This window comes from Tenebrio molitor, chromosome 8, assembly GCF_963966145.1.
Source record: "Tenebrio molitor chromosome 8, icTenMoli1.1, whole genome shotgun sequence".
NCBI classification, from domain to species: Eukaryota; Metazoa; Arthropoda; class Insecta; order Coleoptera; family Tenebrionidae; genus Tenebrio; species Tenebrio molitor.
The window spans coordinates 17,568,033-17,593,137 of NC_091053.1; the positions used below are offsets into that span (position 1 = coordinate 17,568,033).

Below are 25,105 nucleotides of genomic sequence, written 5' to 3' on the forward strand. Positions count from 1 at the left end.
AATCAAAGAACGATTTGCATGACACGCCATCATTGCTGTTCAAGCCGGCCTACTTGTGTGAGCATACACTACTTTGCACCACCGTGCGGACCAATGACTGAGAAGTGGGTGGAGTTTAATAGCGGCGCCACTTAAAAAAAAAAGGTAATGTCATATGTTTCAACCGAGCACTGTGGCCAAGCGCCTAGCGCGACACTTTACATTCGCGAGGTCCTGGGTTCTAACCTCGGTGCCGCCTGACCAGGTGTGGGTTTTTTTCAGAGATTTCCCCACACCGTTAGACATTGCGGTATGTCTAATATCACAGATAAGGCGAATGCTGGGTCAGTATCAACCTCTCAGTACCTACCACCTTCTTTCCGAACCCATCCTCACCGTACCGATCCCGAATCTTCCCGTCATTGTCAGTGTGGCTGAAGAGGCTCTGGAAAGCCTCAGCAGCCCGCCCCCCTTCGGGGGAGAATAAAAAATGTAGGTGTTTCATATAAAAAGATGACTGCTAATAATTCGTATAAAATACATTTCTTAAAAAGGATGTTTAAAAAAATGGAGGACAGAAAAACACAAATTTCATCACAAACTACAGTAAAAGTAAAATGTCAATTGTTTATTTTGATTCTTGACTTCATCTGCTAAGGGGGTAGGGTCCGTCTCTCCACCAACCTCAACTGACGGACCATTTTTGCCCATAACCATACTAAAAATTTAGAAATAAACCATATCGCTTCTCCTTCCTTGTTAAAATAATAGGTACCAATGCGTCTGCTTCTCTATCTTTCTAAAGCATGGTCAGATCGCGTGACTTAAGGCTAATCGGGATGACCAAGTGTGCGAGAGAGATAAAGATATCGGAAAAGTATTTAGCGTTTTTTAAAGAAACGGTATGACCGATTTTCAATTTTTAAACTGCAAGTGTCCTAAAATATTACTTCAAAATGCTGCAACGTTTTACTTTTTTTATTTTTTATTCCATTCAGGCCTGTTATTATTATTATTTACGTAAGTCCCGGTCCCGGCAATTTGTTTGTCTTTATTCGTCCGTCGTCCGTCTCATTTCTCGACCACATTCGTTTGTGAATTGTCTCTAGTGAAACACCTATGTTGAGTAGTGACGGTTGAAAATGACAGTCTTGGTAATAGTAGTTAACTAGTTACATTATTGTTGTTGCAACCGAAAGCATGAACTGGGGCACCGAGCTCTGGGTAAGTCTGGCCGACCAAAACTTTATTTCTCCACCGTAGAAACTCCTATACATCACCTCGCCGTCTCCAGCACAACTGCACTTTGCGATAAGCAGCAAGCAGCCCGTTTGATTATTATCGTCAGTTGATAATGCCACGGCCAACTCTTATTATCTGCGACCGCACGACCAGAAGGTGAGGTCATAGTATAAATTTTTTTTTGCGCTTGGACCGAAACGGTCAAATTCTTGAACCTGTATGACTCAGGTGAATCAGTGTGATTGTGATGGTTCGCAGGTGTGTCAGGATTCAGATCTCAGGTGGCCGCGTCTGGAACATCATTTGAATCTAGACGGCCTTTTTTCTGAGCATCGTGGTCAGTTGCACGAAACACAAAACTATAAAGTATTCATTTTAAATGTTGGGTTTGTAATAAAACTTGCCTGCTTTGACTCAGTGAATCTAAAACTGTGTTCAATATACAGGATGATTCTAAAATAAGTTTGGAAAAAACCGGTAATTGGTAATGATGAGAAGAAGTCATAGACAAAAAAAAATTTCTTATAAAAGTTTTTTCGTTTTCGAGATACAAATGATTGAAAATTTGGTAAAAATGCCTAGTACGCTGCTGAGTTAAAGGCGATTACCTGATTATTGGTGCGATTCTGTTTTAAAATTTACCAATATTGCTATATAACAAGGTTGTAGTTGCTATGATATGAAGCTGTTGATTGGTTTGATCTATGTAAAATCAATGTTGTTCAATAACAATATTGCTAAATTTTGAAACAGAATCGCACTAAATCTTGGTAGTTTAAAACAATAATACTCAAAGGTGCCCGTCAGTCACAAACGTAACCTTGCTCCTCTCGATCTTTTCCATAAAAACATTTACAAAGCAGTGTGTTTGCACCTACGACTTTATTGTGGAGTTGCTGAAACCATGGTTCCTAATGAAATGAACAATTTCGGACAAATGTTCCTTACCTATTCATAGGCGTTGAAAATACAAGGATACTTCAAGCATATTTTGTATATGTCTTTGCATTGTGCGGCAAATGGCACGCGCCGTTTCCCAACCTTTTCAAACCCAACCTTTGTGCCCGTTAATCGCTCATAATATGCAATAAAATTTTACGACCTACAACCAAATTGAGAAAACAGTACAGTAGGTACCAATTCAATGAAAATCTGCCGCTTTCGTAATTTATGGTGCTATGCGCTTACAACTTAACCCAACATTTAAAATGAATGCTCTATAGTGCAAATTGCTTTGTAAGGTTGGGATTAATTGACGTAAGACAGACGGAAAAACGGAAATTAAAAAAAAAATTGGCAGAGACCACCGATGCTTTAAAGTATGAAGCTTGATAATGTAGTACTCGGCGGAGAAAGTGCTACCAATTCAATAATAAAAAAGTTAGTAATGTTAATTTAATTAATTAATTCGTTACAAAAATATTGTACCTAACGGTAGATAAATAACTATTGTACGTCATACAGAAGTAAAGTAATATTACAGTCTTGATGTAATTGTCAATATCTGCGCCTCTACTGTAATTATTTTACTCCCTTGATAAGTAACAAAATGGCATGTAACTGATCCTCAATCTTTTTGGATTCATTCAGAAAAGTGACAACAAGTAATAATTAACAAAATTGTCATTCATTCGTTGATTAACTAATGAATTATTTTTATTTTGTCTTGATTTATTTTCAGATTTTCATCGGGTTTGCAGATAAAAACACCTAAAACGAGCATTTGTTGAAAGTTATTAAAAATACGGAACCCCAAACATGGACAATAATGATAATCATAATAAAATTTCTAATGAAATGAAGCAACACTGTGACAACAAAGGGAAGTTGAAGGTGGACGAACGAAACTAAGTTGCAGAAAAAGTGTATTAAAGAAGTGAAGCAACAAGGTTCCCCTTGCAGTGGTAGAAATTATGAGCATAATGGGGAAACTCCAAATTTATGGAAGAAGAGAGTTACTCCTGAAAAGCAGAAAGAGAAAGGAATTTCTATGGTACGAATTTAATTAAGTAGTGTTTTTTTAAATTTGCCATCGAAGTAGGCGTTGGAGAATCGATTGAGATCGCACCACTCGTATAAAAGCGTAACATTTCAACAGCTGATCCGTGATCCGTAACCTGTATAGTGCGTTCACAATCGACAGTTCAAAGCCTACTTCGACGCCAAATTTAAAAAAAACACCCGTTATGTTTGTGTATAAATTGCTTACTAGATTCTTTAAAGACATGGAAAGAGTGGCAAATGAGACAAAAAGAACAGTTTTATTTAACGTCACCTTTGGACAAAAATTAATTTTGAGTAGTAACGAGCATTCAAAAAAATTGTGCCCAAATATGCGACCCTGTCGTTTTAATTGGTGTACTTCCTTCAGATACATAATCTTATTTTGATATTATCATTTTAACATCAATGGAATCATCAATTTCAAGTCAAATACTGTGATTTTTTTTCTACGGTGTGGTGCAATCCTGGTCACGCCACCAATTTATTTTTTTCTTTTTTGTAATTTTCCACGATGAAGCGTTTTGCTTTTAATTTGCAATGCTAGCACATTTCACAAAAATTTGAGTATGCTAATAAAAGTTACTTAATCTAGAGAACATTAATTTGGTGTTTCTCTCCATTTTAAATTTGCTAACATCAAATTCCTTAATTCAATTAACCCCTGAGTTTAACTGAAATTCCCAGAATGTCGAAAGAGTGTTTTATTGCAACGTTTTTCCCCATGAATATTACCATTGACTATAAAAACATTAAGACTTGCAACCTTATGGGAACAAAATACGCCCGAAAATCCGCCTGGCACTGGGATGGCGACACCAACGCAAATCCGCCTGGTTTTTGTCGGCTCCGCTCGTGAATTCGTTTTCATTTGTCTTTCTACCGTCGTACGATGCATTTCTAGTAATGTGCTCGGCGCTCAAATATTCTATAATATAAAAATGAATCGCCGTTCGTTAGTCTCGCTAAAACTCAAAAACGGCTTGACCAATTTGAATATTTATTTTTTTCTTTTGTTCGCTTTAATACAGGGGTGGTTTAAAAAGAAAAAAAAAATAGAAAAGTTGCCCGGAAAATTCGAAAATTATGATTAACAGATTCCATAAAAATATAATTCAAAAATTACATTATAATAATTCGAAAAATAAACTTCGAATTTTGTCGTCTCAATAATTCTACAGTGAAATGGAAGCTTCATTTTACGATGTTCTACAGATACTCGAAATATTATTAAATAAAAATACATTACAATTCGATTTGTTTCTTATTTTATTCTAGAAATTTTTACGTGAAGTAATTAGATATTATCATAGACTGAAATCCCAAAATCATCAGTTTTTTTTTCAACAATCACTAAATACAAATTCCTGGCTGCCACTTTTCACAGAAATTGTAAGGAAATTATTACAAGACGCATATTGGAGTAAAATCGGACTGAAATTATGACTTTTAGTGACTCCAAGGTATAACTAAATGAGACCTATACTATCTTGTAGAGGACATTTTGGTGTATAAGGAATGGTCATCTACAACTTTTTTTAATAGGACCGAACTTTGAAAACGGCCTTTATACGTAGTTGAGGTGTAATCCGAGAAACTACGTTTCTCGTAACATTTAACGCTGTGTTAATTCAACTATTGAAGCTATAATTATAATTTTCTGTATATTTGTAGTAAAAAGTACAGCGCTTCCAATAGTGAATCGAAAATTTCGCAAATATCGATAGTTTTGAAAAAAAAAATTAATAAATTTAGATTAATCAAAAATGCGCATCGTAAACTTCACTCTGCTGGGACCTATGTGAAATGTTGAAAATTTCGATACACATGCAGCGAGTCAAATATAACTAAGGTATTGTAAAAGTTTTTAAAAAAAGAATAAAGTCAGTAGCCCGTATACCGTATACCGTGATGTTTTGTTATTATTCTGTATGTTTGCACTTAGGAAAGATGAAAGAAAACTTCAGTATAGCAGGGGTACTATTGGGGACAAATTATTTTGGTCGTCAAAGTCAGTTGACTGACATAAAGTTGTAAAGCAAGCATTAGGACCGTTAACCTTATTTTTTACTATTGTCAACCACTGTCACTGTCATTGCAAAATGTTAAATACCGAAAAATGGACAACTGAAGGAGATATTCCTAGGAGGAAAAATTGAAAATGTTTCCACAAGGCAATTTGGCCCATGGACAATCCCCCAGAAACAAGGGAGATGATTCTAAATTTGTGAATGGGTGGAAGGTGCCATATTTTTGACAAGAGAAAAGTCAATAATTTGAAATTGTCATCACTATTGACTTAACGTTAATGCTTGGTTTACATTAATTTGTTTTGAAGTGACAGAAGAATGACGACCAAAGTATTTTGTCCCCAATAGTAATATATTAGGTTTTATTAATACAGGGTATTTCAAGAGTGATAATGTGCCCGATGGATTTAAAAATGCAACGCACAATACATTTTCGAATTTCCGAAAAAAGCTGGCTACAGAAATGAAAATATCCAACTTTTTTCGGAAATGGCTAAAACAAACAAGAGATTATTTAATATTTAATGCATGAACAAAAATTACCTCTGTATCATTTTCGATGTTTGTAATGTCACTTAAAGTGTTCATTATGCTAGATTCTTGAGGCACGCACTCACTTCACAAATTCAAAGAAATCAACAAAAATCGCAACGGAGGAGATCAAAACAGCAACACGATCAAAACTAATAACTTTTAAAACCAGAGGAACGCAAAACAAAGCTCTAAAGATGAAAAATCGCAAATCTAAATGCTTAAATCACTTGACAGCACTGACAATTTCAAATTTGAAACGTCATATAATTTATTTTTTTGTTCGACACTGTCAGAATTTGAGAATTTTCTCCTGTGTGAACGAATTTTGATGAATTTGACAACTTGTCAAAACGAACCGTCAAGCTAATTTTAAAGATTTTCAACCATTTGGAGCCTTTGCGGGGGCTCGTCGAACAAAAAAACGTTGTATTCAACTCGTTCTTGTGTAATTTGCGCTTTTTTGGCACTCGTGGACTGGCCCACTCATACCAAAAAAAGCCCAAATTACACACGAACTCGTTAAATAAATAACTATTTCGCGTGTGTTTTATAACAACCAATGAGAATCAGTGGCGCGAATGCTTCAAGATATTACCAACACAATCTATGATACTCTCTTAATATTTTAATGTTATGGTTTGGGGATTTTGTTATCTAAGGATATTTAAAAAAATGCATTCTATCAGTGGACGTAGCTACCAGCGATGCATTTTTTAACGTTTTAAAATCGGCAAAAAAAACAGCATACAATGTCCTTCTGAAAAATCTAGAAACATTTCAAGAGTTAGGGAAGTTAAACTCGATGTCTATGACCGAGGCTGTTAAAATTTCTACTAAAATCGCACTGGCTTTTTAAAAAAATAAAACTGAGACCATTAACATATTAAACCAACTGAGGTATAAGCTGACTACAACCTCCAATATGTCTGCTAAAAAATTGCCACCAACAGATGATGCTTTCGGTCAACATGTGCTAAGGTATTAACATTAAAAAATAATTATTATTATGTACTATGCCGGCCAAAAAATTTTGGCCGTCATTGTCTGTCAATTCAAAAAAAAAAAATTGTAATCCGTACTTTATTGTCATCATGATTACTGTCTTGATTATGAACGTTATTTTTTGGGTGGTAAATTTCAAAACTCAAAATTATTTTGTCATTTCTACTACACAGAACGTTTACCTCAGGTTATCTATGTACGATTGCTCCAATTTTGTTTATTCATGTCGGATTTTTGGAATATCTGAGCTTCAAACAGTTTAAATTGATTGTCAAAATGACAAGAATTGAAAGTGGGGTTACGATGCCTAAAGGTTTATTTACACTTTACTTGAATGTCAAGAAAGTGACGGCCAAAATTTTTTGGCCGCCATAGTACAGTCGGTGGACAAATAAAACTGGGACAAAAATGACCATCACATAAGTCAAAATTTACAAATTTGCATCGTTTAAATACGGCTTTGTCACAAATAGGTTAACTTTCGTATGACATATTCTGTAGATACTGACAAATATATTGACAATTCAATGGTCTGATTTACATAGATTAAATTTTAAGTGTCCCAGTTTTATTTGTCCACCGACCGTACATACTTCACTCAAATTTTAGATGCATTTATCAATTACGTATATCGTTGTGTAGTCATGTATAGTTTGTCCAACGAGATTGGTTGACATAAAATTCATTAAATTCTACGTAGAGCAAGAAGTAGCCAACGGATGTAAAATTTGAAATTTATCCTTCTAGCAGTTTATAACATTTTTGTCATGAACTTATGCTCTAATTAATGTAATCTAGTGCGTTTTCTAGTGTTGGGTTAATTTAATACAATTTAAAATTTCCCAATCTAAATAAGGGCATTTTACAACCTGTTTTACCTACAATGGATCCCATACCTAATGGCATTAGAAAACTGATGAACATTTTTTGCACAGACCAATGATGCCAAAATAATAAATGCAGGTGCATGAAGGAAGGCTTAAAATGTTGCCGATTGTTCTTGCAAAAAATGTCACAACAATGCTTCTTGACTTTCTTGTTTAGGTAGGTATATGAGAATGAAGATGACGAAGAAAGCATTTAAAATATTTAAATTTTAGCAAAAATACAAAAAATTTACCTACTCAAAATTTTACAATTATTGTTTTTTTTCACTACTAGTCTCAGAAGGCGTCATTATTGACTCTCGAACCGACCCCAGAAGTAGAATTTCTCTCCCTTGGTTAATAATAATTTTCATTATTAACCAAGGTCAATAATGAACAGCCGTCACTTAGCAACGAAAGATTTTCTTTGATTTTATTGGTTAACGTAGACAGACGATTTTCAATTTTCATAGCAACCGTTGAAAAATGAGAACTCGGATCGTCGCATCAGACAAAATAATTTGATTAATAATTATTATCAGAAAGGGTTTTAACGTATCTAGTAGTGAAAAAAATAGTATATACACCACGCTAGAGAAGACAATTTTAAGCCTCGCTTCTTTATTCTTTATTAAACTACCTCGGCTTAAAAAAATGTCTTCTCTACCTTGGCGTATAATATACTATTAGACTGCTACAATCCCTACATCGATAGACGACTAAATGCGCGTGCCGGGTTATATCTGCCTGCCAGGAGACGTCCGGCGCGTTCGTTCGTCGAATAAAAAAAATATTTTCTCAAAAAGTATACGGGCTACTGACTTTATTCTTTTTTTTTTAACTTTTACAATATCTTAATTACATTTGACTCGCTGCATGTGTATCGAAATTTTCAACATTTCACATAGGTCCCAGCAGAGTGAAGTTTACGATGCGCATTTTTGATTAATCTAAATTTATTAATTATTTTTTTCAAAACTATCGATATTTGCGAAATTTCCGATTTACTATTGGAAGCGCTGTACTTTTTACTACAAATATACAGAAAATCATAATTATAGCTTCAATGGTTGAATTAACACAACGTTAAATGTTACGAGAAACGTAGTTTTTCGGACTACACCTCAACTACGTATAAAGGCCGTTTTCAAAGTTCGGTCCTATTAAAAAAAGTTGTAGATGACCATTCCTTATACCCCAAAATGTCCTCTACAAGATAGTATAGGTCTCATTTAGTTATACCTTGGAATCACCTACCCTCAGAAATAAGCGAGCTAGATATGTGATTTTACTCCACTAGCACTGATGATATTCCACGGCTGGCCAATAATCCGAACATGCCCGAACGGAAATTGAGAGGGGACGGGCGCGCGTTCCCTTCCAAATTCTCTTTACGGATTCAGAACCTATGTGGACATTTTATGCCACTGGGTTGCAGGTCTTAATGTTTTTATAGTCAATGATATTACTTACTCTTGTATGTACCTAGATTTATCCCACGGACGCGTACAATTTCAAAAAAGGTCACCAAATTGAATTGAATTACTACCTTGAAGGATTATTGTGCCGACAAACACATTAAGAAACATAAAATAAAAACTAACAAAAATTCCGCTTTCAGAAAAATTCAGTTCAATTAAAATTTGTACATATATTTATAATTACCTAATTTATTTCAGAATTGTCTCTGTTTTCTTTAATTTTCAGTTTGTAACAACCAGGAAGTGCTTTGGTTCTTCAAGTCAGCTCCGATTTGATTCTTACAAGAAAAGAGCTGGAACCACAGATCTCGGCAAGGACTATGAAAAACTGATGTGCGCTCTGTTCGCTTTAAAATTCAGCACAAGTGATATTGTGGCAGATTTCGAGATGAAAACCAAGAGTGACGATTATGGAGACTTCGACGACGTGGCGCTAAAAGTGACTTTTGTGGATGGACAATCGCAAATGTTTCTCTTGCAACTGAAACATTCTGAGAATATGAAAAAAGTTACCGAAAAAAAGTTTGCGGCGGAAAGTGGCGACTTCAGCTTACCGAAGTATATAAAATCTATTAGAAAATTTGAAAACACTGAAAATGTCAGTTTTATTTTATACACGAATTTGTCGACAAGTATCGAAAGTAATTCAAAAATTTTACTTCAAATTGAAAACATAAAAAATGAGCACACGAAAAATAGAGACAAGAAAATTGAAGATGAAAAAAAGAAAGAAATTGTTGTGAGGGAGCTCCAAGACTTGGATCCTCAGAAACTTCTCCTAACGAACAGAATAGAAATCAGGTTTAAGAAGGGGGGAACAAAAGTGTTTCAGTTTGAATTAAATCAGAGTAGTGAATCAGTTGAAGGTCTTGCTGATTATTTGAAATGTTTCTACTTCTTTGCCCTTCAGACTAACACGACAGGAGCACAGTCGTTAGTCAACGCTATGTTGAGAGAAAAGTGTGGAATCACCGACGCCACATACTCTTCAAGTTTTATCCAGTTTATGGAAACGTGGTGGTCTGGTAACTTTATCCTGTCTAAATACGACGTGGTAGCAAAATTGGCTGAGCTAACGCTTACACCTTTTATACAAACGCTATCGGACAGAAAGTGCAACGAAAAATCACAACTTCTTCGAGAAGCAATTATGAAATTTGACATGACGATTATTAGAGACACAAATGAAGAGATTATCGCTAACATCTGGAACGATACAGCAAGTGACGATGAAATCAGTTTCCCATCGCTCAAATATGGATTGCGTCCTATGGGGATTGAGGATTTACCTTCAAAAGCAAGAAGTAAAGTGTTGTGGCATCTAAACAAAGTTCCCTTGATTGTGAAAGCGGAAAATTGTCATGAAGAACAAGTTAAACACGCTATCAGACTGCTCGAGAAAGTTGAAAAGAAAAAAGTTGTATTATTGGGAAACGCAACAAAAGAAGAGTTTCAGGGGTGGAAAATTTTCCAAGATCTTTCCGATTTACCAAATGAAGGTGTCTACACAGATATCATTAAACATTTTGCGGTGTCTCTTCAAGGTCGACCACCAATTTTTTTGGACCAGTTACTCAATTTTGATCAAGGGAATGACAGAACTGTTGAAACTAGAGAACTTATAAAAATGACACAAGAAGTTCTTCAAATCGGTAGAAAGCAGGAGGAGGCGTTTGAAACTTACATTCCCAGAAGTGTTTCTACGATTACTTTAGATACAATCAAAATGTCAGAGTTTTGTAAGACAGAAGATTCTCTCCTAATCATTTGTAATGTTTCACAACCTTGGAATGAAGCAATTCGACAGTTGGATTTGCACGTGATGGAGGTTGACCAGTACTTGGAAAGAAAAAGGAGCAAATATCAATTTGACTGATGACTGTAGACGGAACGCACTACATTATGCTGTCAGAAATTATAAAGTAAATATGAGAATAGCTCTGTGCCGACCGCCCTCACCTAAGAAAGGAGAATGAATAATATGAAACTTAACCGCTGATAAGTTCGATTACTGCAACCTTTGCATACGATAAATTTATATTGACATAAAATAAATAAATCAACTAATTCAATAGGTAGGTATCTTCAATAAAAAATTGAACACATTTAAAAAAAAATTCTTATTTCTTTATAAATTTCTGCCCAGAGCCCTCCCTTACGAACCGCCACTGCCGCGACGCTAGGGTAGGAACTAGGAGACAGGGGGGCGAAAGCTAATTTATTATTATTATTGATTTAAATTGTTGCTGAGGCAAATTTAACTCCGCGATCGGAAACCGCTTGTTATCGGAAGGAGCTGAAGGTTGGAGGAGCGTTATATTCAGTTAGGACGATATTCACTGTAATCTAGAGTCTTGTTGCACACTCTTATGTAACATGTTGTGTAGCTTTGGCAATTGAAAAGATTAAGGTGCGCCATGTGTTTGTGGATGATTTTTGGGGCTTTTACTCATCCCATTTGCAGTGTCTATTCTAGATAATATCGTTTGTTTCGCGATCCCGCTTTGTTCTTGTATTACGGGTTTAGGTTCTGAGCAACCGTTGTTGTTATTTTATTTGTTGTATATTTTCGTTCCAACAAAAAAATGGGAACTGTTTATTTCTACCCTCCTCAAGAGGTCGGTAGACGAATTTATTGTGTTGTTGTGTATCTTTTTTGTTGTGTGATGTAAAGTCGCACCGCTAAATTGTTCCAAGTATTAAGTGATCTTGTCCCAGATCAAATAACACTGTAAATGAAAACGAGAATGTATTTATTCATGTATGCATAAAATAAATACGGGCGTCCTTCAACCGATTTATGCATTTTTATTTCGAAGTTGTCCACCCTGCAGGTCCGCCATTTGCATCCCGAGCTAGTCTGCCGCCATTTTGTACAAAACATACAACGTAGGGGTTTTACCGCTTCGATGACGATCACGCCATGGTCAATTTGTTCAATTTCGCGGGTTTCTTTCGATAATTCAAATGTTTGAATTTTGGCGGAAGACTGGCGATATCTGTGTTATTACAAGTTCTATCTCAGTTTCACCCTAGACTTCCCCCAGATCATTATTGAGGGTATGTTGCAGATGTTTGTGAGTTTGAAACACGTGTTTGATTTACATTTAAATAGTCAAATGTGACAATAGGTGATAATTTCAAAAGTCAATGATCCAAACGTGATTTATAAAATTCACTGCTTCGAATTTTCTGCCAACCTGACAACACTTTGACAATTGATTATCAAAAAAAACGGACCTTTTCTTTTCTTACTCGATTCAGATTTGTCACCTTTCAACGCTTCGCAGTACCGAGTCAAAACCATTTTTTCATGCTCTGTGGAGGGCTGCCCACTGTTTTTTCTCGCGAAGACATCTTTTCAAATTTTTTGCGTTAATTTTTCAACGCAAACGACAGTTATGCGCAATGACAGCGCCGATGACCTTAAACGACTCGACGCTGCCAACCTGCATTCTGAAATGCCCTGTTTGCTACTTTCAATTGCTCATACCAATTTGACCACACTCTGACAGCTGATTTAAAAAAAGAGACTATACATATAATTACAAATTCTTTTGTATTAACTCTAAAACTATTTACAAGAAACCTGTTTACTTCACTGCGATTGGTGATAACCCGGGAAACACTCGATGCACAATCCGAACGTTCCGTGACATCCCATACACTCATACGACGTATGCTTTTTGCAAAAACGACAGCGGAGTTGCTTCCGTTTGTTACCTTGACGAGGAAGGATTCTAGGATAATGTCCAGTCGCGGTAAAAGATACGTTCATTTGTCGCGGTCTGTACTTGTACGTATGTTTCGACAACGAAAGAATTAAATTCAATCTGAAAAAATGTAACGTCTGTTTGGGTCTTCTGTTCATGTTATACAAATGATACGAATTGATGAGCACAAGATGGAAGATGTGTATCGCCAACTTTTTGTACCACTTGACGCTCTTACCCTCGCAAGGGTAATACGACAAAAGTTCGTCGACGCGATTTATATCACAAGACGAATTATTGTACACGTGAGTACTTCGATCTCGTCGATGTAACTGTTCCAGAAGGTCAGCACTTGATTCGGTGGAAATCGTGACGACTTCCTTCTTGTCCTTCCACTTGAAGAGACTGTCCATGTTATCCACGTACAAAGAGTGCGTCTTGTCTTCGACGAGCTGGGCATGGTCAAGATTTGTGTCTGGTGAAGCTGCGTTGACAAGAAACTTGCGCACGACACCAGAAGGTTCCGTCAATATGTACAGTTTGAGACCGTATTTCTGGTACTTTGTCTGGTTATATTGACGGAACCGTAGATGTCCCCTCCACAGTACCATCGCCTCGTCCCCCCCGATGGCAAAAACCTCGTCAATTTTGCGGTGGAAGAAGTCCAGCAGCGGTCTAATTTTGTAGAGAGCGTCTTTCGGTGCGTCAGTCGGGTTAGGAGCAAAGTGCAAGCACCGCAAGATCAAGAAAAATCTGTGACGCGACATGTTCTTGGGGAACCAAGAGACACTCATCATCCCTTCGAAGTAGCTGCCGGTGCTCCAGTATTCCATCAGAGAGGGCAACTTCACGGTTCCCGTGTGGAACAACAAACCCAGGAACACCAAAAACTCGTTTCGAGTCAGCGGTTTCCATCGGTTTATCCTTGCGGACGAAGAGGCTCTCCTCTGTAGGGAGTCAGCGTACGCGTTGGTTTGGTTAACGATAAAGTCGCACATTTCGTCGTCGAAAATCAAGCGGAAAAAGTGGATTTGTCCGTCGGTGGTAGGGGTTTGTTGCAGTTTCGGAGATGACAAAAACGACAAGTAATGGGGGTCGGGGAGAGGGTTGGAGTCCCTGAAACAGGGGTCTGGGGTTTGGGGAGAGGACAAAGGGTCGAGCGTACCTGGAGGAATCACGGGGGTTGTCTTGTTGTTTTCTAAATCTGAATAATCCGATTCGGACAGAGTTTCGAATAAAATGTCGTTGTCCGACTCCGGGTCTGACCTGGAGTCGCCTGAGAAGTCTACGGTGTCCGCCATCGCAGAGTCTGAAAGCGAGCTGCGATCTCTGTCGCCGAAGGCAGAGGCACCTGAAACAAATAAAACTGTTTGGTGAGACGTCTTCATTTGTCGAGATGAGGAGAAATGGATTACCGCGAGAAGGGCCAGGTAGAGGCTCTCCGGAAGGCTCCGGCAGAGGGTCAGTCGAAGATGAAGCTGAGGGTACTGAAAATTTCAAATTCTTGAAAATATCACAAATAGCGTATTTCTAATTATTTATTTTATCACCTAGAGACACGTGACAGGACTCTGCTACGCGATAAAAAGTAGAACGGCGCGTAAAAATTCATCATATCATTGAAGAATTGCAGACAGAGTACTAAAAATAGCACCTAACGGACGAAGATCAGCAGGAACACCAAGAAAACGGTGGTGTGACCACATTTAAATAAAAGGTTAGGAATCGAAGAAGGAACAGGCGACTGGCCTACTATTCCAACAAGAAGGAATAAGAAGACGAAAGTGTTGGCTACAAAAGCACTTTTGGCATTGTTGGCAACTATAACAAAACAAAGCGCTACTAGAGACGGTCTTTTATCCAGGGTTGCCAAACTAAAATCAGCTTTCTATAGCCGCCTCAGATGCACATTTATAATGAACGGACTATATATTGGTGTTTATTTAAATTTCCGGTTAAAGTTGGCGTTGAAGAGTCGATTGTGAACGCACCCTTCGTGTAAAAACACAAACAATGCAAAAACTGATGTAAGATTTAAACAGCTGATGCGGTCACAATCGACTCTTCAAACGCCAACTTTGACCGAAAATTTAAATGAACACCCGATATTAATTACATATTAGGTATTCACGATCTTTTTGGGACCGAGTTGGCTATGATTTTTTCTTTTGATGTTGGACTAACTGACTCAGTGATGCAACGGATGCAATTTTTTTTTTCTGTCAGTGTCTGTTCGATATTTTCTTGCCACCGCATTGCCAGATTTTTTATTTTAATATTCGCAAGGAACTAAATGATTTATTAAGTGTGTAAAAATAATTTAAATTTCCGTCACAGGAACAGTCAAAATTGCCAAAATAATTTTATTACGATAAAATCCGCGCTGTGTAACGTGTTCGTCATCGAAAGCACCGTCCACAACAGAAATAAAGCGAGTGTGCGAATTGCGAAAGTCCAAATTCGTGGTACCAAGTAGAGTGGCAGCAGTGGTACTTTCAACATTCACCGGAGCACCATTCCCCGATACATTGGACACCACAAAGGCGATCGTGAGCATCAGAATCCAAACATCGCACTCCTCCAAGTCGAGCTTCATCAGGACAGGTTAGTGGCTCACTCAATCCATACAAAAAAAACAAATCCTCACAAAGGCTTATACTGCCTCGACCTTCGTCTCGGCGTAAAAGACCTTTTCATGCACAAAAAACACTCTCTTCGCGCACTTAATATAAAAATAACTATTTTTTATTTTGCATGTTTCTTATTTCGTTTGTTGCATTCTACACATGGATTTATTAGTACTGGATACGGCAATACCCTATAAACGTATGTCGACTTTGAAAAAACATATCACAGACTTCGGTACCTTCCCCCATTTCATTCTAACCTGTATTAAAATACTGTGTGGAATAAAATGATTTACATCTAGTTACCTTTGCATCACCCTTGTAAAAATACGAAATGCCGCTCTACAAAAAAAAAAAGAAAGCCTAACCTCAAAATATTCCAAAATTCCAAATATGATTTATTGCGAAGGGATGATATGAATGCAAAGTAGAGATTGAAATTAAAAAGGAGCTAACAAAAGCAAGTCACAGCTAGTGTTGAAAGTGGCCACCAACGTTTGTTAATTCAATTTAGTAAATTGTAACAATTGTCAGTTCGATTGATGACATTTATTGACAGAGCTAATAGTTCGGCACTTCAAAAAAAAAGTAGAGCGGTACAGGAAAATTTGCATGTGCAAAAATTCCAAAGGTAACTAGATGTAAATCATTTTATTCCACACTGTATGTTTCTCTCTGTTATTACAATACGTATGTCGTTTTGATGTTTCGCAAATGTCAATTTTGAAGTTTGAAATTAATTCAAAAGTCTGAACCTGTGGTCTGAACTGTCATAAAACTTCCTGCATTCGTAAAATAGAATAATTGCAATAATGAAAACCTGCAGAATTTGTTCTACTCTTTATAGTCTTCAAGACAAGACTTATTTTTTCACTGGTATGTACTATTACGATCATAAAATTTTGGACATCAAACTTCTGTCACATTAAAAAAATTACTCTAAATCATGCTTTATTGAAACTGTCACATGAAAGATGAAATTGTTGTCAATTTGACACCGGTTTAAAATATAATTTTTTTAATATGCGAGTACATTTGGGTATTTGTTTTATATTTTTTATTAATTAAAACCTCGTTCTATTCCATTTGTCTGACTTTTACAACTTTTTGAATATTTTCTCGGTAAATCTGACATTCACATTTTCAAAATTGACACAATCAAAATTGAGGTTATTAATACATAAGGGTCGTTTTAGAATGTATGACAGCACGATAACATTAGTGTCCAAAATTTTTTGATCGCAATAGTACCTAAAATAGACGATTCTTTACAAATATCGAAGACCTGGGTGAAAAAATGATTTCAGTTTTCCAAAAGAAACCTTCTTAAGAAACAAATCGATATCAGTGTGGAAGAGACAATCAAAGTTGCAAACGATGCGGTTATTTGTTCAAAACATTTTCGGAATTCTGATTAGGATGAATGTAAAAACCCATGCAAAATTTTAAAAAGCAAAACGACATGTAAATATGATCCAACATGTTGCGAATGTAAGAAAACTGCGAAAGCTCCTCTACGGAAAGCTCTAAACAAAAACAAGATAAGAAGTAAACTTAACAAAGTTGTATTATTTAATAATGAATAAATATAAGAATCTGTTACGATTAATATTTATTTTGGTGTTTTTAAGTTTCATGGATACTTGTGAGTTTGAATTTACGCACAAATTAAAGTTAAGTGGTTCACAAAAGTATAGTTGTTGAAGGCAGACAACTTTCTTCACCTTTGTAGTCCAAACCGGGATTTCCTTTTGTGAAATCTTTACCAACAGCATTGTCAGTGTTTCACATTAGAGTGAAAAATACCTGGCTTTAGACGAATTAGTCATTCTTAATATGTTCAAGTTCTAAAACAATAATACTTGATAGAGTTAACGGTTCAAATACTCTCGAACTATGCAAACTTCAGAGAAACAGATTAGAAAAAAGATGACACGAATGACAGGAGAGTAATAAATAATTGATAGATTGAGAATTTAAACCAATCAAAGTCGGGGGACTCGCTAAAGGATAGTGCTAATACCCAGATAATGTGTTGAGAGCGACAGAAATAGATGGTACGTCTTGTTCAACTATGATGGCTGTACACCGTATCCAGTACTAATAAATCCATGATTCTACATCATTTAGTTACAAAATTTGACCTTAAATTTTTTCTAATAATGATGCTAAAATAAATAGGTTAGTTCAATCCAGTTTTGTCTTCTTTCTTTCAGAACTGCCACTATGCTTGATCTGTTGTTCAAAACCTACGTGTAACTCCAGCTTTTTTTGCAGTGTCAAGAATAGGAACATTCTTGTCAAGAATGTTCCTAAAAGTCTTTTCTTTCATTTCGACGATGAAAAGTTCCGCTCGTGTATAGCTGCGCTAATACGTTGGAGATGCAGAGTGTATGCACAGGAGTCCGATTCACTTCACAGGCCCTGCATATTTCACTTTTTACTAAGATTTTTAAAGTTGTAATATTACTCACTTGACGCTATGTCGCCATTTTACCTCCCATCAACAAAGGTTCAATTCATCACATCCCTCCCGTCAATTTCCCATACCCCTCAATGTTACAATTGCTCTGGAAATTTTCACTCATAACAAACCATATTTCATTCATTGCCGGAAGAAGAAACTTCTTGCGTTCCCTGATTTAGATTCTATACATTTGTTCACCTGCCTTTGGCGAAATTTCCCATTTTTGGTTATTTCAAAAGTAGCTGCCACTTTTGACGTCTGTTTCGACAAGTTGACCAGACAAATATTGAAAATAATTTTTTCTATTATTGATTCAAAAAATTGAAATTCACGCATAGTTATCGGTGCCTGAAGTGGGTCATTTTCTAACGTGTATTTCTTTTTGCATTGTTAGTAAGATCGAAACCATAGAAACCATACAAAACAGTGTGTGAAATGCGATTTCACGCACACGACTATTTCTGTGTTTCACTTCACGCACTGTATTTTATTAGTTACCTAGCAACATGGTCACTGCATTGAAACTTCAGAGTTCCTTCAAAAAATTGAATTTTTAATTTCAATTTTTTGAATCAATTATAGAAAAAATATTGTTTATATTTCGTGCGTGAAGATGTTTTTGTGCATTCAAAGGCTTATACTGCCTCGACCTTCGTCTCGGCGTAAAAGACCTTTTCATGCACAAAAAACACTCTCTTCACGCACTTAATATAAAAATAACTATTATTATTCATCGAATTATACGTTGCTTGGCAATTTCTCATAAAGGGAAAATTAGATCGAGCTCTATTGGTCAATTTGATTAATTCATAACTAAAAAGCTGTTGCACCCTGAATATTTTTCTAAACGTTTTTTACCTTCCTTACCACCAAGGAATATACAGTTTAAATTTGATCCGCGAGTTCTGGGACACCTGTATATTCCTGATTTTTCGTTATTCTCGTATATACAGGTGTCCCAAAACTCGCGCGTCAGCCGTTAACTGCTAATTGTAATATTTAATCCGACAAGGATTCTACAACAAAAAACGCCAAAAGCATGTTAGTTTCGAAATGAAAACGATTTTAAGATAATCAATCACACACGCCTTCCCGAAGGTAACTCTACTAAATGTATGCGTTTCCGAGGAAATGACTTTAGATGTTGCTGCTAAAAAACTGTGATGAAATGTTTGGACAACTTTTATTAAATTCTGTCACTTTGACATTTAACAGAAAACGAAAAGTACATTTTTAAAGTAAATGTTCAAATTGTGGATTTTCTCCTGACCATACGTGAAGATTGTGACTATTAAAAGTCCCTTTGTGGCAAAAATAGGATTCATCCGTAAGTAACACATTTGCAACAAAGCCTGTATTCTCTTCGTGTTCCTGGAGTTCCAATCGAGGTGCATAATCTTCCGATAATAGATGTTGAACTTTGGTGTAATGATTGGGGTGCATGTGGTTATCTTTTAAAATGTTTTGAACAGTATTTTTTGATTGATTCAGGATGTCGGCCACATTTCTAATACTTCTCGTTCCATCTTCCGTAAATGATTGAAGTACGACTCCTTCCGTTTCAGGACTGCGAACCGTGCGGTCAACACCACCAACTCGTTTTCTATCGGGAACCAAAAAACCAATGGTTCTTGTTCTGTTCACTAAACCTAAAAATACGTCCGAACTAGGATGCCGACGATGTGGAAAGCGTTCACGATACAACCTTGGGGCCGCTTTATAATTCCTGCCACTTTCCCCGTAGATTATCATCATTTCGGTGTATTCTTCGGGAGTGAATATTTCTTCTGTGTTGCCGTCCAAAAATCGACACTTTTCAAATGTACTAATTAATATCACTTTGACGTTAGTATAAAACGTTTGCATAGTTGACCAGACAAATATTGAGTTTTTAACATTAATTTTGTTACCTGGTAACAACAGTACACGGAATAATTCACCTGATACACTTTACTAATCATTCTTCTGTGATTGGCTATCTTAAAATTGCTGTAATTTAAAAACTAAATGGTTTAAGAAAAAAAAATCTTGAAAATCCTATATCAGATGGAAGAACAGAATTTGTGGTTTACGGCTGACGCGCGAGTTCTGGGACACCGATATAATGTTACAAATTGTTTTGTCAATTTTTACCAAATTTGATTTACTCACTTCCAGAACCACAACAGAAACACCTTAAAAAAGTATTAAATGATTGTCTAACTAAAAACGAAACACTAAACACTTAAAAACGAACCACTAAACACCTAAAAACGAAACACTAACTAGAAATAACCACGTAAAACTGTCCACACACAAATAAAATCAAAAACCGTTAACAACTCTTACGGAATTCAAACGAAGTGAGCAAATTACCGTTGAAACTTCTCGATTGACAGAACTTTGCAATGTTGCCAGATTCTTTTTATCCATTTAAACATCAGAAGCTGTGATTACCTAATTACGATCTAAACAAGGGGTCGTGATAGGTCTATGATTAAAGTCGTGATTAAATTTAATAACGTGTTTTGCTAATCATAGCCTAAAGACAACTTTAATGACGGTGTCGTGATACGGCCCAATGTTATTAGAAATTACCACAGTTAACTAATATCGTGATAGTTGAATTAATCATGATTATGACGACTCAAAACTTGAGTTGCATAGGACATCTTTTGGATCTTGTCCGTAATTTTGTGGAGGGCTCTTAATTCGCCCCACGCTGAATCATAAAGATAAACCTTCACTATGTGGTCCAATTTCACACTTAAAATTTCTTCGTTTACTTCCCAAACCAAATCTTTTGTTATCGTATAATTTCTAATTCTTTTAATAAGATGAGGTGTATCAAATAATGGTGTAATCTCTTGGTCTTGAAGTATTATTTTTCTATCAATTTGTTGATTGTTTTCTATATAAATTTTGCTTGATTCCCTCAACAACAAATTTAGCAATCTTAGCAGCGGTACTACATAATTTGTGAACGTGACACAGCCTCATTTTGAATTACAAGATAGTGACATAAAAATTAACACTGCTTTGACTGATTTTTAGATTATTGAGATTACTTTGATCTTAAAGTTTTGACTTTTTCATGGCCAACTTCATCTGGCTTCCGCTGCGCTCCATACGGCCGTCCCAATACGCCAATTTTCATTGTTGAAATTGATTCTACTAACCTCAAAAAATCGTTTGGTAACTAGCCCCAACTAGCGGAGAAAAATGTTAATAACAATTATTGACGTTTCTTTTCAAAAGTCATGAAGTTTCAAAAAGATATGAAAATCAAACGAAAATATGTAATAGTATTGTAAAACTGGAAAATATATAACACTACTATCCCACCTCCACCCGGCGGCACGGCAATTTTGCCGGAGTACATACACTATTACGGATATTACTATCAAGTAATAGTGCAGTGCTTATCAACATAATTACCGGCGTCTCGCCTCCGCATTTTGACTTTGTTGTGTATTATGTTCTGTGTCAATGTTAAGGAACTTCCTCACGATGTGACATGAGTATAATAATAAAAAGAAAAGGTTCTAAAAGTGTTTTTACAGCTGAACATATAGACAATATTGCTAATTTCAACAATGATATTGATATAAGTTTAAATAATAGTTTAGAAAATTTAGATGACGATGTTTTTTTACAAGAAAGTGCTAATTCTCCAAATGAGACTAAATTTCAGCTGACAGGTCGTAGAATTGTTGACATAAATCACTTATTTTTGACATTAAAATCAATTAAACACCAAGGTTTCGATTGCAGTTTCTATGATGTAGATATTATCAATGAAAAACGGTATGGTTTAAAAAGTTATTTCAGTTACAAATGTACTATTTGCGGGTTGGAAGGGACATTTAGTAGTGAACCCGACACCGATTCTTCGGAAATTAATAAATCGGCAGTATGTGGAATTATTGCGATGGGTGCCGGTTTTACTCAATTTTCCTATTTATCTGCAGCATTAGATATCCCATGCATGAGCTCGTCAACATATTTTGCTGTAGAAAATCAAGTATTAAATAATGTTAAAGAAGTTGCAATAAATGAGATGATTGATGCAGGGCAAGAAGAACTTAGGTTAGCGCTAGAAGCGGGAGAAGTTGATTCAAATGGAGTAGGCATGATTACAGTCATTGTTGACGGAGCATGGAGTAAACGCTCTTATAAAACGAATTATAATGCATTGTCAGGAGTAGCTTCTATAATTGGTGCTCGATCAAAAAAAGTGTTATATATAGGTATTAAAAATAAGTACTGCAGAATATGCGAAAAATTTGCTAAATTAAAAAAAAAGCACCATCACATAAATGTTTTAAAAATTGGAAAAGCACATCAACATCAATGGAAAAAGCTATTATTTTAGAAGGTTTTAAAAATTCTGTAGCTATGCATAATTTAAAATATACTAAAATCATAGGAGATGGAGATAGTAGTGTTTACAAAAAGATAAAAGAGTCGATGCCCTACGGTCCACATTGTTTCATAGAAAAAATCGAATGCAGAAATCACATAATGCGAAACTACTGTAACAAAATTAGAGAAATAGGAAAAATGCCTAGAGTCGATTTTCAAATTAGAAATTTCTTGCGTAACAATATTTTAAAGTTTAGAATCGCTGTTACAAGTGCTATTAAATATCGTAAATGTCAAAATATCCCTCTATGCAAAAAATTGAGTATTTAAAAACCGACATATTAAACAGCCCTAACCATATTTTCGGGGATCATTCGAATTGTGCATCATATTTTTGTAAGAAGAATTATTATAATTAGTGATTGGTTATGATTATGACAATCTTTTTATCCAAATGATACCACCGCACCGTCGCAATCCGACCATCTCCTTTACAGGTATATTTTACTTTTATTCATAACATAAGTTGACCGTCGCGGCACGCCGGCTCTGCCCCGAGGATGTTCCCGTGAGCCCAGTGCAAGTATCTTCCCAACAAAAGTTGCATTACGGGCGTTAAGTAGTGATTATGTCAACCCGAGTTTACGACCTCCAGGTAGTTGAGAAGTATAGTGGACTGCCTAATAACCGAATTTTACGCGTTTTGTTGAGGCTTTTGTTTATTTTTTTGCTTCCAATCTAATTTGTTTTTCCAAAAACTGAGACAGTAGCCCCATGAGATACGTTCTTCTGAATCCAATGCACTTTTTAAATAGTCTCTAAATGAAAAATTGAGCAAAAATAACTAGAATTACTGAAAAACGTTATTAATTTTTTTATAAAGAATGAAGCGATTTTTCAAAAAACTGAGACAGTAGCCCCGTGAGATACGTTAATGTTTAACAAAAAATATAGTCACCATAGCTTCAAACATAAAACTGTGGAAAAATAATTAGAATCCGTTTAGCGCGCTTTACCATTGCTTGGCCAACCACTAGGCAACAGCCTTAAGACTAGAAATGAGTCTTTCGTAGCTAGCCCAGAGATTGAAGGCCGAAACGCAGTTGAGGCCGATAACTGGGCGAGGCACAAGTAGACTTTCTACTCTGAATGATAGGTATATACCTACTATTTTATCTTCAAGCGGATCACAAAAAACAATCGAAAATAAACTCACTTATTTATTTTTCTTTTCATGCAGTTACAATCTTCAAATTTGAAGGCACAAGTAATTTCTACTTCCCTTATTATTAGTACTTGAAGTTTCGATAATACACTGCGCCGCAAAATTATCGCATAAAGTAAAAATGAACCGTAGTTTTTTGTATTTTACTTCTTCTGCGATTTCCTTATGCTGAATCTCTTATTTTATCGTATTTCTTTTGTTTAGTAGCAAAAATCGCCATGTTGATAACTTCTAAAGTTGTTTATTATGAAAAGTTTGTATTAGTGTTATTGATCAATTTCGTAAAGCATTTTGATTGTGGATTTGAGAGACGGTTAGTAAGAAGTTTTGGTTCCTTCAGTCATAGATTTCGAAAATGAATCCCTACGAACGTTTAAGTTGACATACAACAGCCGAACAATTTGCACAAATTATTGTACTAGCCGAAGGCGGTATTAATCAACAATATATTGCAAATGGTCTTGATCTGCACCAGTCAACGGTATCTAGAGTTTTGCGTCGTTTCCACGAGACAGGAGAATACTCTAGAAGACCTGGACAAGGACGCAGACGAACAACAACAGCTCAACGGGATCGTTTTCTGCTTTTACAGTCGTTGAAACAGAGGACTCTGACTGCTCCAGCTTTGCAAGTTATGACTTTAGGAAGATATCAATTCCAAATTAGTGCAAATACTGTTAGAAGACTTGCTGAACACGATTTAAGGCCCAGGATACCAGCAAGGGGCCCACAGTTAACAGCGGCTCACCGAAGAGTACGATTGCTGTTTACCCAAAATCACGTTGATTGGGAATTGGATCAATGGAGGTTAGTAATGTTCTCTGACGCGTCCAGGTTTTGCCTGGATCACAGTCACAGATGTGCGCGGGTGAACCGATGCTCAGGAGAGCGATATGCTCAATGTAACATTATCCCGAAAGTCAATTTTGGAAGAGTTTCCGTTATGGTTTGAGCAGGTGTCACTTTCGACGTTCGCACAGAGTTGGTGGTGCTAGAAAGAGGAAACCAAAATGCGGCGACGTACATTACCAATATTCTGGAATCTCATATTGTCCCATTCCGACCATTTATTGGGATGACTTTATTTTTATGCATGACTAGCTGACCCGGTGAACTTCGTATCACCTACAATCGCTGTTCGTTAGTCTCGTTAGAACTCAAAAACGGCTTCACCGATTTGAATATTTTTTTTTGTAACATTTTGATTAGCCATAATCAATCCTAATCAACCTTCCAACTTCAATTCATTGAGATCAATAGTACTGGCTATATCTTATGCGGTTTGAATTTCGTTCGGTTATTAAATGAAACTTGTTTACAATTCCAATGAATTTGATGTCTTTTATGTACATGAAATATAAATACAATTGGTACCACTGTGATTTAAACACATTTCTGATTTCCGGTTGTCAGCTTTGACAGAGTTGACAGGCGAATTTAACGTTTACGTGGTATCATTCTTTCCAAATTAGAAGAAGAGTGGTCGATCCGGAGGGTTACCCAATATGTATTGTAACATCGCGAAGAGCTGACTCGACAGACGTTGTCTTGTCCAAATTTCAATACGTAAATATGTTTGTGATCGTTTTGTGAA

General features: G+C 36.1%; 3 protein-coding genes across 3 annotated transcripts in view; 2 read left to right on the forward strand and 1 right to left on the reverse strand.

Moving 5' to 3' along the window:
- Positions 1 to 984: 984 nt before the first annotated feature.
- Positions 985 to 25,105, forward strand: part of LOC138137584 (uncharacterized) — a 207,814-nt gene continuing 183,693 nt past the window's right edge. Inside the window, exon 1 of the mRNA XM_069057061.1 lies at positions 985 to 1,203. The gene's annotated coding sequence lies outside the window, so the exon portion shown is untranslated. The remainder of the gene's footprint in view (positions 1,204 to 25,105) is intronic.
- LOC138137586 (uncharacterized) lies at positions 1,214 to 11,932 on the forward strand. The gene is made up of 3 exons (XM_069057063.1): positions 1,214 to 1,377; positions 2,903 to 3,214; positions 9,362 to 11,932. Exons 2-3 carry the CDS (start codon positions 3,212 to 3,214, stop codon positions 11,009 to 11,011), a joined length of 1,653 nt encoding a protein of 550 aa, XP_068913164.1. The 5' UTR covers positions 1,214 to 1,377; positions 2,903 to 3,211; the 3' UTR covers positions 11,012 to 11,932.
- Positions 11,708 to 14,396, reverse strand: LOC138137587 (piggyBac transposable element-derived protein 4-like). Its single transcript, XM_069057064.1, has 2 exons — positions 14,264 to 14,396; positions 11,708 to 14,199 (listed from the first exon to the last, which is right to left on the reverse strand). The coding sequence occupies exon 2, from the start codon at positions 14,147 to 14,149 to the stop codon at positions 12,734 to 12,736; it is 1,416 nt and encodes a 471-aa protein (XP_068913165.1). The 5' UTR covers positions 14,150 to 14,199; positions 14,264 to 14,396; the 3' UTR covers positions 11,708 to 12,733.